The sequence below is a fragment of the Argiope bruennichi genome, chromosome 2 (genome assembly GCF_947563725.1).
Source record: "Argiope bruennichi chromosome 2, qqArgBrue1.1, whole genome shotgun sequence".
Lineage (NCBI taxonomy): Eukaryota > Metazoa > Arthropoda > Arachnida > Araneae > Araneidae > Argiope > Argiope bruennichi.
The window spans coordinates 121,096,085-121,112,361 of NC_079152.1; the positions used below are offsets into that span (position 1 = coordinate 121,096,085).

Sequence of the window (16,277 nt, forward strand, 5' to 3'; positions counted from 1 at the left end):
AAAAATATAAAATTCATAATTCATCAGAACATTTATTAACTCAAATTTTCCTAAAACATAATTATTTACTTCATTTAGACCTTTTTTTTAGCAAATGTATGTTTATTATTAAATGTTTAAAAAATAGATGTTGGACCCTTATTAGAGTGAATATCCTGTATATATTAAAATATTTTTGCCTTAGATAAAACAGATTTATTGGTTTAATATTAAATACATTGTAAAAAATCGTTGAAAAAAATTTCTTGTATTTATTTTTTATAAACTATCATATATCATATTTATTTCATTTTATACAGATACGAGCTAAAAATTCCTCATTTCTAAATTTAATTTCCAGGAACAGTTCACTTATTTTTCAATTTAAGTTTTTATCAGTGTGATGGCAACATATTGCATAAAAGATGATTCCCCACACCCTCCCAGGCACGCGAAACGCGCGCGTGCAGGTTAAATTTTATTTTTACTTTATATAAAATATAATGTAGAAAAATATAGATAATTTTTTTTAATTCATTAAAAATAAAACTTTAATTTATAAGTTAAAACCTTAGTTTTATTCAAAGGATTATTTTTTTGTACTTTAATATGATGTAAAAATCAGTTTTGTGCTGTAATACTTTGATAATTATATCGGCAAAACGCAATAAATTTCGCTTAATTCTTAATTAATTAAGATTCTAATTAAAAATTCAAAAAAATGTCCAAGTTGCACATTGTCGACCTCCAAGTTTTACATGTACCAAATATGGTAGCTGTAGATCGAACGGTCTATCCTGTAGAGCACACACACACACATTCAGCTTTATTATAAGTATAGATATATAATGATTAAAATGGTATCATTCTAAGCTATGATGTCTAACATTAAGAAATGATTGGCAGAAAACAAATTTGGGAAATCAAGAACATAATTTAAAGGTTGGACATTTGAAATTTTCAAATATTTACTTTAATGTTGCGAATTTTAAAGACAATTTCTAATTTATGAATATAAATCTCGTTGTAGTTAGAAAAAAAATATACAAAATACATGCATTGCACATTACGTGTTCTGTATTGTAAACTAATTTTCAAAGTAAATCCATCGCATTGTCTATATCTTGTATGTGTTTCAAGGCGCATGACAACATTACAGTTAAAAAACATATTTATATTTAATTATTAAATGTGCTCATTAGATTATATTAATAAAAATTTCATTTGATTATTGATTAATTATTAGGGAAAAAGAAATTTTTAGTCCTTGAAATTTTTATTAACAATGAAATAATATATTCAAAAATAAATATTAAATATTTGTATTTGAAAATATTTTGTAAAATATTAATTTTTGAGTGGAATTCTTATGCAAAATATTTTATACTGGTATTTAGTTAAAAATGCAACAAGAAGTAGCTAAACTGGCGAAAGAAACCTGGAAAAACGCAACATCTTTCGCCTGGAAGGAGTTTAAAGACAAAAACGCAACGGCTTACAGGTGGTTCAAGAGCCTTTCCGTCCTCGGAACTGCAGCTTTGCATGATGATAAATTTGCGGAGGTATAAAAAGATATCCGTCCCATTACTTTGTAAAATTATAATAATATATCTGTTATACTTTTGGATATAAATTTCATTTTTATTATATATCTGATATGGAACACTAAGTAACAATAATAATTTATTCTTTAATCATTGATTTGTACATCAATGATGTTTTCTATATTGTCTTTCGGTCCATATGTTAATCCCAGTAACAAAATTTTAAAATGAATTCTCAAATTCTGTAAAAAAATTTGTTTTAGTAGTGATAGTCAGTAGTAGTAGTCAGTTTTAGTATTGTTTTAGTATTCAATGATTTCTAATGCATTGAATCTTCTGACGAAATTCTTAATGCATTTTGAATTGCATCAAACAAATGCTATAAAAATCATGACAAACGGTTGTGTTATATGGCGTTTGTTGTTATTTTTTGTGCTGGATGATACTGAATAGTACATAATTTTGCATGGTATGTTAGGAGCACCTTTTGCCATTTTTCACCATGCTTCATGGAAGGCTTTGGAATTTTATAGTAAATGTCAAAATACAGACAGTGGTTGACAGTGGACACAGACAGTACTTGAGACAGTGGTTGACTGTGGTTGAAACCACACTTTATATAAAAACAGTATTTCCGAAAAAACTGAATAAAATTTTTTCTCATCTAAAAATATTTTTAAAAATTTCTTTTAATAACTTTATATTTAAGATTTATACTTTGAAAAGTATTTAAATCTGACTGATAATTTAAAAATTTAACACCAACGAAACCCCTTTTCTAGCCTTTCTCTTAATCTTAATTGTCACTTGATTTCTTATCAAAACTAAGTAATTGTTTTTTTCATGCATGTGATATCATTTCTATTTCATTATTAATGCTATTCAGTGGTAAAAAAAAACATTCAAGTACTTGATAATATTGACATTGAAATAGAAGTCGTGCTATTGAAACGCCTATTTCATTGTTTGTTTTTATTTGTAGCTCAGCGAATTGATTGCTGATATGCAAGATGTCTACGCGAAAGCGAAAATTTGTCGATTCAATTCATCGGACGGTAAACAGTGCGATTTATCTTTAGAACCAGGTAAGAGTTCCAGAAAATTTTTGAATGATAGATAATGGTGGAATAAATACTTTGATAATAAAGTTTATTTTCGCTCTGCCAAGCACATTTTAAGCTTTTCTTTTCGCTCTACCAAGCATATTTGTTAATTTCATTCATCAATAAAACAACCCGCTATAAATATTCTTGAAATTCCTTTCTCATATATTCGTAGTTATAATTATTAATGAATAATGATCGCTTACTGCATACCATGATTTTCCCTTCTTATGTAGAAATTTCATTTTTTCCTGAAATCTTAATTGTAAAAAATTTCTTTGTGGTTACTTTTCAATATCATCTTAAACATCTGATTGATATTATGCTTACCTCTAAAACCACAGGTTTGAAGTTCAAATCCCGATTAGATAAAAAATGCTTCATATCGACAGGCTTATTTTACATTTAATCTGCAATAAGTCGTATGTTCTTTGTCTAGAATAGCATGGAAATTATGAGAAAACGATACAGTTTCATGTGACGTCATCCTTACTTATCCAGATCTCAAAAACCTTAATTAAAAAAGATATGAACATATAGGCTTAATTTATGGCATGATAATTAAGTAGGATTGATTCATACATATTATGTCTTTTTTTAAATCATCCCTAATTATATAGGTACAATAATGTTATCTTAAAAATATATTTAATATTGTCGCAGAAACTCAGATAACAGAAATCATTGTTATAAAATAAATTTTAAATAATTTTCTTAAAAATATTATTAAAATTAGAGAAAAAGTTGTACAAAATTCTAGCAAACACAGGCGTAGCTCCCGGGGATCCACCGAATCTTCTCGGGTGGAATTCTCGTTGGACACTCCGCTCTCTGCTTCCTGCTGCACGATTCTTTTTCTCTCTTCCAATCTCCTCGCACTTTTATTCTGTCCCCACCCTCACTCACATCGGACCATTTTCCCGGTTATCCAATAGTCGTTCAGCAACAACTTCATTGGTCTACCGTCTACCGTGGGAATCCGTTGAAGAGCCACCCTTCACAATGTAAGGAATGCAGGTTTACATATGTTTCAAATACAATGCAGGTGGGGTCCCTGATCTGGACTCACACTAATTGCCCAGATGTCCTTACTTTAAAGGGGTTGACCAGCTGGAACTTCTGGAAGAACTTACACTGCGGTAGGGCTTCGCTATTGCTGATACTGCTGTTTGGATGCTAATTATGGAGTGTGGAAAAAAGAAACGTCACCATGGTCAAGCAGGGAAGAAGCAGGGAAGCATGGTCATTACACTGTCAACCCCTTTTCTTTTTAATGTTATGTTAATGTAAAAATTGTTTCTGTATTATATACTCTGAAGTTATTGAGGAAAACTATTAAAATTTGATTCATTTTTAATTAATAGGGTAATAAATTTTGAAAAGTCTTCTCTTATTCAACCCCAGCTATCCAAAAATTATCTAAAATGCTAAATTTGCTAACTCTAAATACAAAGATCTATCCAATAAAGAATTCTGCAATATTTTTAACCACACATACCACATGACACAATTAGCTGGCATTAAATCAGAGATTAATCTTTATCAAGTCAAGCATGAAGGCCATCGAAAATAGTTCTCTTGTTGCTTCAAAACGAAAGGCTAAAATAACTGAATTAAACTAAATTAGTTAAGGCTTAAAGTTCTATAAATTTATAAATGACTGCTCCATGAAAAAGAAGATTGATTTGAATAATATTAAAAACTTAAAATAATCATGATATTTCAAAAAAAATATTTATATAATATTGCTATTTAACATATTGTTAAGTCGTTATTCTTCTATATTTCCAGAGCTGACTGAAATCCTCATCAACTCCAGAAACGAAGCAGAGCTGAAACACGTTTGGACCAAGTGGAGAGATGTTTCCGGCAAAGTGGTGAAGGACAAATTTCTCAGATATGTCAATCTATCCAACGAAGCGGCTTGCCTGAATGGTAAATATAATTCATTTGTCATTTACAAAGCTTGTTCTTCAGGCCAAATATCTGAAATAAGTAGAGCATTCTCAGCAATAAAGAACACTGAACTATTGCAGAACATCATTTTTATTCATAGTAATCTCATTCACAAACCAGTTTTATTGCTAAAATATTCGTGTGCATTCATAGTAGCGTCTCTAATAGCTATGATTTTGCATCCTTCGTACAAAATTGTGGAAAATGAAATCGAAATGCTGTTATCAAATAAGCTCTCTTGGAATCAACAATATGAAAATTTTATCCACTCTACTACACAAATTCAAGGAGTTCCCTCGCGCCCAGTAGCTAATTTCAAAACCGGTGGAAACACGCATGCAACTCTTCTAAAAAAATGCTTTAAATATTAAATAATTATATTTTACATTGTTTCAACTGTTAATTCGTAAGGTATTAACAGTTGAAAAATATCTAGAAATCTAGATTTCTAGAAGAAGAAAGGATAGAAGGCACTTCGTTCACTAACAATGGGTGACCACAAATACCTAGCAAAATTTATACTTAGATATAACTAATAAAATTAATTAAAGAATTATTAAAAGAATATAATACAATTATTTAAAGAATACCAAAAGCTGAAAATTTCGTTCAGTTTTGCTAAGTATAATTAGATTTCTTATTTTTATTATTATTCATAAGAGAAACAAGTAGCCCTTCAAAATTATTTTCTTCAGTTTTATAGAATGGTTTCTATAAAAAGTAATACTTTCGAATTTTTTTTTATTATTATTATTATTCCAAAAAAAATTTCAAAAATAAAATTTACTTTTCAGTTTTTTTTTCAATTTAATTAGATGATATAAATACGAAAGGAAATTTAATTTAACAAATAAAATTCAATAATTAGACAATCTAGCAAAAAACTAATCATGATTTTCTAGTTTTGCTTTAATTAGCTTTTGATATTAAGTGATAAATTTAGTTTCCGATTATTTTTAATTGAACTATTTTAATACCTAGGTCATGACACCTTTCAATTTTATTAGAAATAGAACTGCATTTTAATAATTAATTATTTTATAAGTAATTCAATGCCTTTACGCTGCAATAAATGCATTTCTCATCCAAATTTATTTTATGAGAGTTTAACTGGTTTTTGGCATCAATATTCCATAAAAGCAGATTGGACAGAAATACCTTCTTTTTATCTTCTATAACTGTAAAATATTAAATGAATTTTTCAGGTAACCAGAAACGATCATCTTTTATATCAATAAATGAGAAAAAAATATTTTTATGTAAATTTTCAAACTAAATAGATTATATAGAACACATTTTTACAGTAAGTTTATATTTAACCAAATTAAAATATTATGTTCTGTAATAATTTACAGGTTTTAAGGATAACGGGGAGATGTGGAGGGAAGCATATGAAAGTGACTCGTTAGTAGAAGAGATAGAAGAACTGTGGAATGTTATCAGGCCTTTCTACGAGCAACTCCACGCTTATGTCAGACGCAAGCTCATCCAGCGCTATCCACGTAGTGGCATTAAACCAGACGGTCCAATTCCCGCTCACCTACTCGGTAAGTTGTATCACGGATGTAAATGATTCAGATTTAAATCTCATTCTTACTCATGAAGTATCATATATTCAAATGAAATTTTAAAACATTTCATTTAGGAAAACACAATTAAGACACTTTTTTAATGACTTGACCTAAACACATATAAATTCAGAAAAGAATTTCCTCTAATAATGGCGTTTTGTTAATTAAATATAACCCTACTTTTAAACGATTTTAACAAAATATAACTCTCACTTTAAATTGCAGTTTCTTCTGAAGCATTTTCTTTACATGTTGTCATCAAGCTTAGAAAGTAGTATTATGTTGTTGCTACTTTCGTATTGTTGTTTGTTTTCATTTCAATATTCAATAACTCTTGGATTTCAACAAAACTGTAACTGAGATCTTTATTATCCGCAATTTCAATGAATTAAATTTAAGGAAGAATTTTAAATTTTTGCGAGAGTAATTATCTAGAATAATCCACAATTCTTAATCCACATTTTTTCTTTCTTTTTCAGGAAACATGTGGGCTCAAAAATGGGGTAACATTTTTGATATCGTTAAACCATATCCAAAGAAAAAATTCATTGATGTAACAGACGCAATGGAGGCAAAGGTAAACTTCATTGAATTATTTCACTTTTCTCAATTATGGTAGAGGGTAAATAAAATTATGTAATTTCGAATTAATAAAACAAAGGAAAAATTCCACATATCCATAAAAATATGAGCTCTATTCAAAATTCAATAAAAATGTCTATTCCAAACAAAATAAAAATCATTATTTAAAGTTTTGAAAACTGTAACTTTTAATCACACTTCTTAATTAAAATCAAGCTTTACATAGTATTGAAAGAAAATTACAGATGATTTAACTTAAAAATGATTGCATTCTTTTTAATTTAAAATACAGTTTCAGTTGAGTATCATTCAAAAAAAATATTTTTCTTACCAAAGTCAGAAACATACTTAATAAAAAAATTCTACATTTATCGATGAAGTTTATTAGCTTTAAGAGTTAAAATTCTGAAAAAGCATTGATTTCGCAGATAATGACCCCCCTGGATATGTTTAAAATGTCGGAAGAATTTTTCACCTCCATTGGTATGAAGAAAATGACACCAGAATTCTGGCAACGCTCCATCATCGAAAAGCCGAAAAACAGAGAAATGGTTTGCCATGCTTCCGCTTGGGATTTCTCAGATGGAAAAGATTTCAGGTATAAGATAAAGCTTTTTCTTTACACAATAGCTATTTAGAATACAAAGACAAGAAAATGAAAAAAATCTTTTATAAATGAATACATTATTTTTGTTAGCAATCTTAGTATCAAATCAAGAAAGAGACATGGTCGAACAATAATATTCAATCACAAAATTATCGATATTAATTATTAAATTTAGCTGCGCTTGCACCTGAGTTGCGGACTCCTGCCGACGAAAGATGTTGACGACATTTAGAAAAACGGCACAAATCTGATTTTTCGTTGATATCTAGTGTCATCAACAGAATCGGCTTATTTGTATAAGATTTTTTTTTTGTTTTCTAACAAAAATTGATGAAGGTCATGGGCCAATGACATTTGTCATCGACAAAAGCTAGACATTTTTTTCGCTATTCCATCTACCCAGAAGTAGAGCCTCCTAAGTAGCACAGTACACCTTTCTTAATTATTAGATTATTTATTAAAACTAATCATCTGTTTCAAGAATTATGCTACAAACATGGATGCATAATACATACATAATAGCATAAGAGATATGCTGTTGTAAATGTTATTATTTTTATGGGGTTATTTTTTATTCATTATTTTTATGCTATTATTTTTTTATTCTATTAAAGTTACTATTATTAAGCTATTATTTTTATTCATAATATAGATAAAAATATTGCATCTAAATTAATAAAATAAAAATATTAGCCTAAAATAAACCATTAACGTGCTAAAAATGAGTTGAAATATGAAATTGAATTGATTATTTTACAAAAAGAAGAATCACTGCATTGGTCAAAAATCCACTTAAATCCATCACAATTTTTATTCTATTAAAATCAAAATTCGTAATTTAACTTCACATTTTCACTATTGATTACACATATTGTGTTTATTCTGGTCAATTTCTCCAATTAAAAATTCCATGTATTATAAATCTATAATCAAAATAAGGATTATTTTATCGTTGTTAAAAAAATTGCTTCAATCTTGAAAAGAATTTTTTGGTATATACATTATCTACCAATAAGTATTTGGACATCCATGCAAATGAGCCTATCTGCGGTCCTGATCTACTTCACGCCTTCTGTACTTAAATATCTTGTAGGAAACAGAATTGGCATTAGTCCTATGCAAGATGCCTCGAAATTCAGAGCTGTCTGACTTCGAGTAAGGCGTATTTGTTGGATATCACAGAAATGGCCGATCCTTAAAGGACATATATAATTAGTTAAACTTTCCAAAATCTACAGTGGCTTTTGTGATTAAGAAGTGTAAGGTGAGTGATGGTTGTTGGAATGTGTTTCGATCCGACAGATTCGCGAAACTAAGAGATAGAGACCGATGAGTGCTGTCCAAGAAATAAATGCACTATACCGATGTCCCACATGCTCCAGGAGTTCCAACAAGCATCCGGGATTGTTGTTTTGATAAACACCATCCGCAAGGAAGCACATTTGCTTTTTTTTCAATAGTCGTGCTGCCGCCCATAAGTAAGCGTCTTTTGATTACAAACTCCACCCCGCGCTGCTTGGTTGAGATGGTGCAAGGCAAGTCGAAATTGGATCGTAGACGAGTGGAAACAAGTTCTCTGGAGTGATGAATCAAGGTTCAGTCTCTACCAGTCGGATGGCAGAATCTGGGTTTGGCGTATGCATGGAGAATGTATTTTACCAGAATGCATTCTGCGTACAGTAAAGTTTGGCAGGGGTGGAATTATGGTCTGGGGGAGGTTTCTCGTGGTACGGACTGGGACCCTTCATCCCAATTCACGGTAAGCTCAACGTCGACTCCTGCTCCACTATTCTAGACAACAAAGTGCTTTCTACAATGTGACAATATTACGGGTTGCATCATTGTTATTTGCAGAATGATAACGCCACTTATCGTGTTGCGAGGTCCGCAATGGATTAATATGATGAGAATGATGTGAACCGACTGGACTGACCTGCCCAGAATCCAATCCTAAATCCTATAGAAAACCTCTGGAAAGAGTTGGATTGCCGAATTAAGAGGTACATCAACCGCCCAAAATAGGAGAAAAAAACTTGCGTGTCTTCTACAAGCCGAGGGGTCCAAGTATGTTCATCATTCAAACATGCCCGGAGGTTTAAGGCTGTAATTGCCTCAGGTGGTGGTTCTATCAACTATTGAATATGGACAAATTGTGTTTATCTCTTTCAACTCAGGTCTCCATTTACTTATTGGTAGATAGTGTATACCATTTTGTAGTTCAGACTAATATCATAAAAAAAGTGAAAATATTCATTTTCAGGATCAAAATGTGTACCCGAGTAAACATGGAAGATTTTATTACCGTTCACCATGAAATGGGTCACATCGAATATGATATGTATTACGCTCCTTTACCTTCAGTTTTCCGAGAAGGAGCAAATCCAGGTAAGAAATCCTTCTTCTGAACCAAGTATAAAATTGTTCAAGTCTTGGGGAATATAACTATGCGAGACTCCTAATAAGAAAAAAAAATACTAAGAAGCTTTAATTAAAGAATCATATCATTCAAGACAAAAGTCTTATGCAATTTTTTACAGCTATAGAACTAAAAAAATACCTCAACATTTGATATTGTGTTCATATATTACACATGGCCTTATTTAGTGAATTTGGAATATTTGACTCATGGGAAAGTAGTGTACAGTAACAATGTACCTCTGTAAATTGCATACTTTTTCATATAGTACATTGTCCTTAACAATTTTTAATCGAATTCAAAAGATTCCAAAATTATTCAATTATTTTATATTTTATAGACGATATCTAAGGTATTAAAATTGATAAATTTTCGACCGACTATATATATATATATATATATATATATATATATATATATATATATATATATATATATATATATATATATATATATATATATATATATATATATATATATATATATATATATATATATATAAATTCTATAAAATTCTAGAAAAAACTGATTTTATTTTCTGCATCTGAGGGGTTCTCCAGTCGAATTTTTTATTATTATTATTATCACAATACAGCACATTTTGTGTCAAGCTTCGTTATGCACAACAGTGATTCAAATATGATGAAATGAGATACATCAAGAAAGTTAGATCTGATACCTGACTTCAAAATTCTCAAATGGGACAACGAAGACTATTAATAAACTTTTTAGCAATGGGACAACGAAAACTTTTTAATATAAGCAATATGAATTGTCAGAACTCATAATAATAATTAGAATGCAACAAAAATTCAGTGAGAACAATGACTAGAATTAAAAAGCATGTTTATACATGTTAATAGAAGAATAGAATTCAAAACTGGTAATGCTTCTAACTCATGGGATCAACAACAGATACACAACGATGCATTTTGAATAGAAAGCTTTTGATCTGATTTGGTCCAAAATTTATTATATATGATGGAGAAGAATAAAATTCAAAACTAATAATGTTGCATTATCAGGTTGCTATGAGGCAACAATGAATTTTAGAGGGAAACTCTTTCTTTTTATCTGATTTGGTCCGAAATTTGTGGCAGATCTAGAATTTTGGTGTAAAGGCTACATGATGAAATTTTGGATATTCGTTAAAGCTCGTTGCACTTTTAAAAATTATGTTCTCATATAAATTGATAAAAAGTCAAACAATCATAGTAGTCTTTGATTGGTAACATTCAAACTTTGACACAAATCTACAACTTTAATGCAAAAAACATATATCAACTTCCATTTACATTTTTTTTTTCGTTCTCGATTTAACATGCTCATGCTTAAGATATATCTATAAACAAACGGACTCGGACTAAAAACGTTTCTAAGGATTTCTAGGTCTAATACTAAAAAATTTTATCAAAACTTATTTGTCGATTTTTTTTAATGGAAGTAGATTATAGAAATAAAATTTTGTAAAAAATTACAATTATCTAATTAATTCCCTATTAACGTAAAATGGTAAACAATAATGCAATATTTGACGATATTTTGCATCACTTAGAATACTTAAAAAATGTCGTAGAAATATCATACAATATATTGTGCTAATAGAGTTGCAGCAATAATCATGACAAAGTTGCTAACAAAGTATGTTTTTCATGAAATAGATGCACGGCTATAGTTATCACGAATGACTAAACAGAAGCTGCCAAAATTGTACGGGTATTCACTATTACAATCACAAATACAAATTGAAACTTCCGATATTCCAATTACCATCTGATTGTGTGTTTGATTTGTTTTAACATACTGAAAAGGAGAAAGCTTTCAAAATTACGTCATCCAAAACTCCTAATTATCAGAGTCCTAAAATAAGATTTATCAAATAAATAACGAAAACACATAAATGCAGTTGTTATCATAACATGCAAATTATATTTTGTTTCATCAATACTCAAACCAATTTTATAAACATGCTAAAATATTCAAAAAAAAATTTATATCAAACCATCAAAAAAAAATCATTTTTCTTTCAGGTTTTCATGAAGCTATAGGAGATACTATAGCTTTGTCAGTAGCAACTCCAAAACATTTGAAAGAAGTAGATCTTCTCGAAGAAGTATCTGAAGATGAAGGTAAATAATATGATGTTTAAGATTAAAGAAGTATCTATCAACATAACTTTTCAAAAATAAATCATTTTTAGAGAGATTGTTAATTAACAATCATAACAGTAACAACTTTATTTAATTAAGATAATCATGTTAATTTATTATTTTCATAAATTCAGTAAGAAAAAAATTATATTTAGTCAATTTCAATTTTCACCAAAAAAAATATATATAAAAATAAAATTATTATAAGTATAATTTAAAGATTTTTATTAATATTTAAATTATTACTGTAAGTCAGCAAATAGTCCTTTAATAATTTCTTAGTGATTTAAAAACGGTCGGTATACATGTACATTTTTTTCCTGAATTATTAACTTTTATATATTAAAAAAAAACATGCACATTTTGCAGAAAGTGATATCAACACACTAATGCAGACAGCCTTGGGAAAGATTGCTTTCTTGCCTTTTGGGTATCTCATCGACGCCTGGAGATGGAAAGTGTTTGATGGCAGTATTAAAAAAGATGAACTCAATTCGAAATGGTGGGAATTCAGGTAAGATATTGTTACAAATCTGTAATTTTGCTATCCGGCACGAATAGTGTCATCCTGGAAAAACCGTTAAAACCTTTGTAAGATCTGAACTGTGCGTGCTGAGCTTGGCGACCATTTGGCGACTTGGCGATAAATTTGGCGAGTTTGGCGACTAAATGGATAATACCGGAAAGTTCGAGAACTTTCACGATCCATCCAGTAATAACCGAGATACACCCAGGTACGCCCTGATTGATCTGAAGATTCTAGACCCGCCTCCCGGAACTATAAAAGACGAGCACTCTGAAGCTGGGAAGAGGTGGTGTATATCGTCAGAAGAAGTTGTGTGTGAGAGGAGTCGGAGTCGCCGACAAGTAAAGATTTGGAGAAGATTAGACAGCAAGCAAGTTGCTGAACTATTGAGATTAAATGCGCTGCGTCATTACGATTTACTGGCGGTATTTGTAGCAGAAAAATTTCGTAACAATATCCTTTTTAAAATTTTTATTAAAATATATATATAAATAGCATTCAACACAATATATTTAGATATTAATATCAACTATAAAATTAAGTAGATATTTTTTAGAAAACTTAAATGCTGAAATAAAAATAACAAATTGTTTCTGTTCTTCCAATTTAGATTAAAATACCAAGGACTTTGCCCTCCAGTCAAAAGAACTAACGAAGATTTGGATGCTGCAGCAAAATACCATGTAATCGCTGATGTTCCTTATATAAGGTATGAGAAGTTCATTCGAAAAAAAACCCATCAAAGTAAAAATATGGAAATTTTCTTCTTTTAAGTACTTTTAAGCTTAATAAAAGTGTATTTTTGAAGTATGCAAAATTTAATATTTTATTTAATATTATGAAATCTCATTTGGAATAAAGGTTTAATTAAAATTAATCAAATGATTGATATTTTTCTAGAAGTATTTAATTGTTATTAAAGCTTACAATTGTACAGAAATCCAAAGCTTTGTTATATTAGGAAGTAAATGAAAATTTATTGCGAAATCTTATTTTTACAGACATATATGTGTCAAGTAATTGTATGAATTTTCAAGTAATAAAAATTTTATTTAACCGTAGATTAATAGTTCACAGAAGTCATTGAGTAGCAAAATGCCTACACAGTGGGAATTTACTTGTTTTTTTTTGTTGTTGTTGTTGTTGTTGTTTTTTTTTTTTTTTTTTTTTTTTTTGTTTTTTTAGTTTAGCACAAACGTGGAATTTCGAAGCAAATCTGCTGTTTCATATAATATCATCTATTTACAAAACCTTTAGCATAATTTTTAAATGGGGCAATGAATAAACCACTTGGATTGTAGATTTCCAAACATGTTTCTTTGAAGGAAGTAAATAGTCTAATCATGAGATGCTGGAAGAATTTCAAAGTCATTTTTTTGGCATCTCCTCCGAAACCTACAAAGCAACATAGCTCATTTAATTCGCAATATGTGCCACTTTGGTTGCAGTTCGAACAACAGCTCATATTCTTCTTTCAGTATTTTTAAACAAATAAATTGTAAATGTAATAATATTAAATATCAAAATTCATGACTCGTGCTAACAACCAGATATCTCCCATTTCATACTCGCCTGAGAAATGATGGCGAGATCATCATAAACATTTTTTTAATTGAATAGCTAAAGATATCATTCTCTGTTGAAGTCCTGTCATCCATTCTTTGAAGTAGAGACAAATCGGAACATAAAAAGATGTGAAGATTATAGAAATAATAAACAAAAAACTTTCTTTAGAATTAGAAGCGTATTTTTCCTCTAATTTTGATAATAAATTTAATTCCAATATATAAAACTCTGGAATATAAATTTTTACCATTAGCATGCTTTGAATTTAAAATAAATTTTTTTCTGCAGGTATTTTGTTAGCCATGTTATCCAGTTCCAGTTCCATAAAGCGCTATGCGACGCAGCGGGACACAAAGGACCTCTGCATAAGTGTGATATATACAAAAACAAAAAAGCAGGACAATTGCTGGGGTATGTAAATGCCCTATAAATTCTTCTTTCAATTTGTCACAAATCAAACAATTTAATTTAATATTATAATTCTTACTAAATGTAAAAATTAGAATGCGATAGTTCCTTGAAAAATTTCCTATTAAGAGAAGAGAAAATTTGATCCGAAAAAAATTAGCATGCTATCAAATTAATGCTTCATTTAATAAAACTGCTTTTTTTTTCATTTAAAATGTAAAATGCTACGATATATTTTTTAATTCTAATCTTGAAACACTAAATGATTTTATTTATGTCTAAAAGGAAATATTCATCATTAATTTTTCACTGAAGCTTTCTGAAATTTCAACCATTTCTGGAAAATTTTACATTATCTTTTTTTTTTTTTAAGTCGTAGTGACTTAGTGGTACAGTCTAATTTGCTCTTTTAAAGTATCACGAATTAAAGGAGATTGCAGTTTCATTCTTTGTAGATATTTAACGCCTAAAATTTTCACATGAATCAAACGCCTTGATCTTAAACATTTGAAGAAGGGGTTACCTCAAGCACCATTCTTTTATCCTAACCACAGTTTAGAGTTATGAGGTACTCATGTTTGAATTGGTATAGCAAAATAATAATAATAATAAATTACTTTATTTTAATGTTATTGCTAAATCAAAATAAATTCTTTAAAGAAAACAAAAATAAGAGACAACGCAACATTTAAAAAAAAACAGTTAAAACAATTAAAGAATTAGAAACAATTTCTCAAGACATTATTTCAGAGGAATTGACGATCATTTTTCAAATCATCATCTTCTTTTCTTTTTTATTCGAAACATGAATTTCATAAAATTTTCCTTTACTCTGTTAAATTCCTTTATTATAAATCCTCTTAAGTATTTAAATAGAAAGTGCACTGGAATTTAATATTTTGTAATTTAATCATTTATGAGTATGATAAATACTTAAGAATATTTTTTTTCTTTTAATTTTTAGCGATATGTTGAGCCTTGGTAAATCCGTCCATTGGAACGAAGCCATGAAAGTTATAACGCAGGGCACAACGCACAAAATGAATGCCAGGCCCTTGGTTGAGTACTTCGCTCCCCTCCTGAAATGGTTAAAAATTCAAAACAAGAATGAAACTTTGGGATGGACCAGCAGTGACCCAATGGTGTGCCCATAAAACTTTGACAGCATCCGATAGCCATCAAGTGGTAAAGTTAGTCAATAAATAATCTAGAGAAACTGAAACAAAAGCTTGAAAGGTATTTGCAGTGAATACATAAACAAGGATTTGGTATAACTGAATTTTGAACAAGTCTTCAGATTTTTGCCTTTGAGTTCTATGTATAGAAAAAATATTTATTCATTTGTCAGGATTTCTCCCTTCATTTTTTCCCTGTATATTTACAGGAAAAAGTAATTGTAATTCATTCACTTCATGTTTAAATAAAACATTTGTTTATTTACAAAATTTATCGAGTTTTTTTTTTATTTATTTAATGCTTCCACAAATAATATAATTTGTCCAATTTGGCTGTATTAAAGTTTGTTGAGTTATTTCAGAATAGTATAGCTGAAATTGTTGAATTACTATGAATTCTTTATTATTAAAATTTGTGCAAATTCTTTGAAATCTGTGGAAATCGCGATAATAATAATGCAGGATGTTACATCAGTAAAGGCCAAAATCACATTATTAAGGAAAAAATATGCATCTGACAGCATAATCAAGGCACAAATTGTGCTTAACTTTATAAAATAAAAATATATTCTAAAAATAAGTAAACATTTATTTAACAGTATGATTACGACATACCTTATGGGGCAGAGCTAACTGCCAGAAAGAGGAAAAGGATAAATGATTAAAGCTCTTCTTTGACATTGTGACCCCGAAT

At 29.3% G+C, this 16,277-nt stretch overlaps 1 protein-coding gene across 1 annotated transcript in view; it reads left to right on the forward strand.

Annotated features, from left to right (window-relative positions):
* LOC129962315 (angiotensin-converting enzyme-like) overlaps positions 1-16,277 on the forward strand; it is a 62,603-nt gene that overhangs the window by 24,091 nt on the left and 22,235 nt on the right. Inside the window, exons 8-14 of the mRNA XM_056076061.1 lie at positions 7,164-7,333; positions 9,603-9,727; positions 11,789-11,887; positions 12,278-12,422; positions 13,045-13,143; positions 14,289-14,411; positions 15,373-15,561. Of these exons, the coding sequence (XP_055932036.1) occupies positions 7,164-7,333; positions 9,603-9,727; positions 11,789-11,887; positions 12,278-12,422; positions 13,045-13,143; positions 14,289-14,411; positions 15,373-15,561 (950 nt within the window). The remainder of the gene's footprint in view (positions 1-7,163; positions 7,334-9,602; positions 9,728-11,788; positions 11,888-12,277; positions 12,423-13,044; positions 13,144-14,288; positions 14,412-15,372; positions 15,562-16,277) is intronic.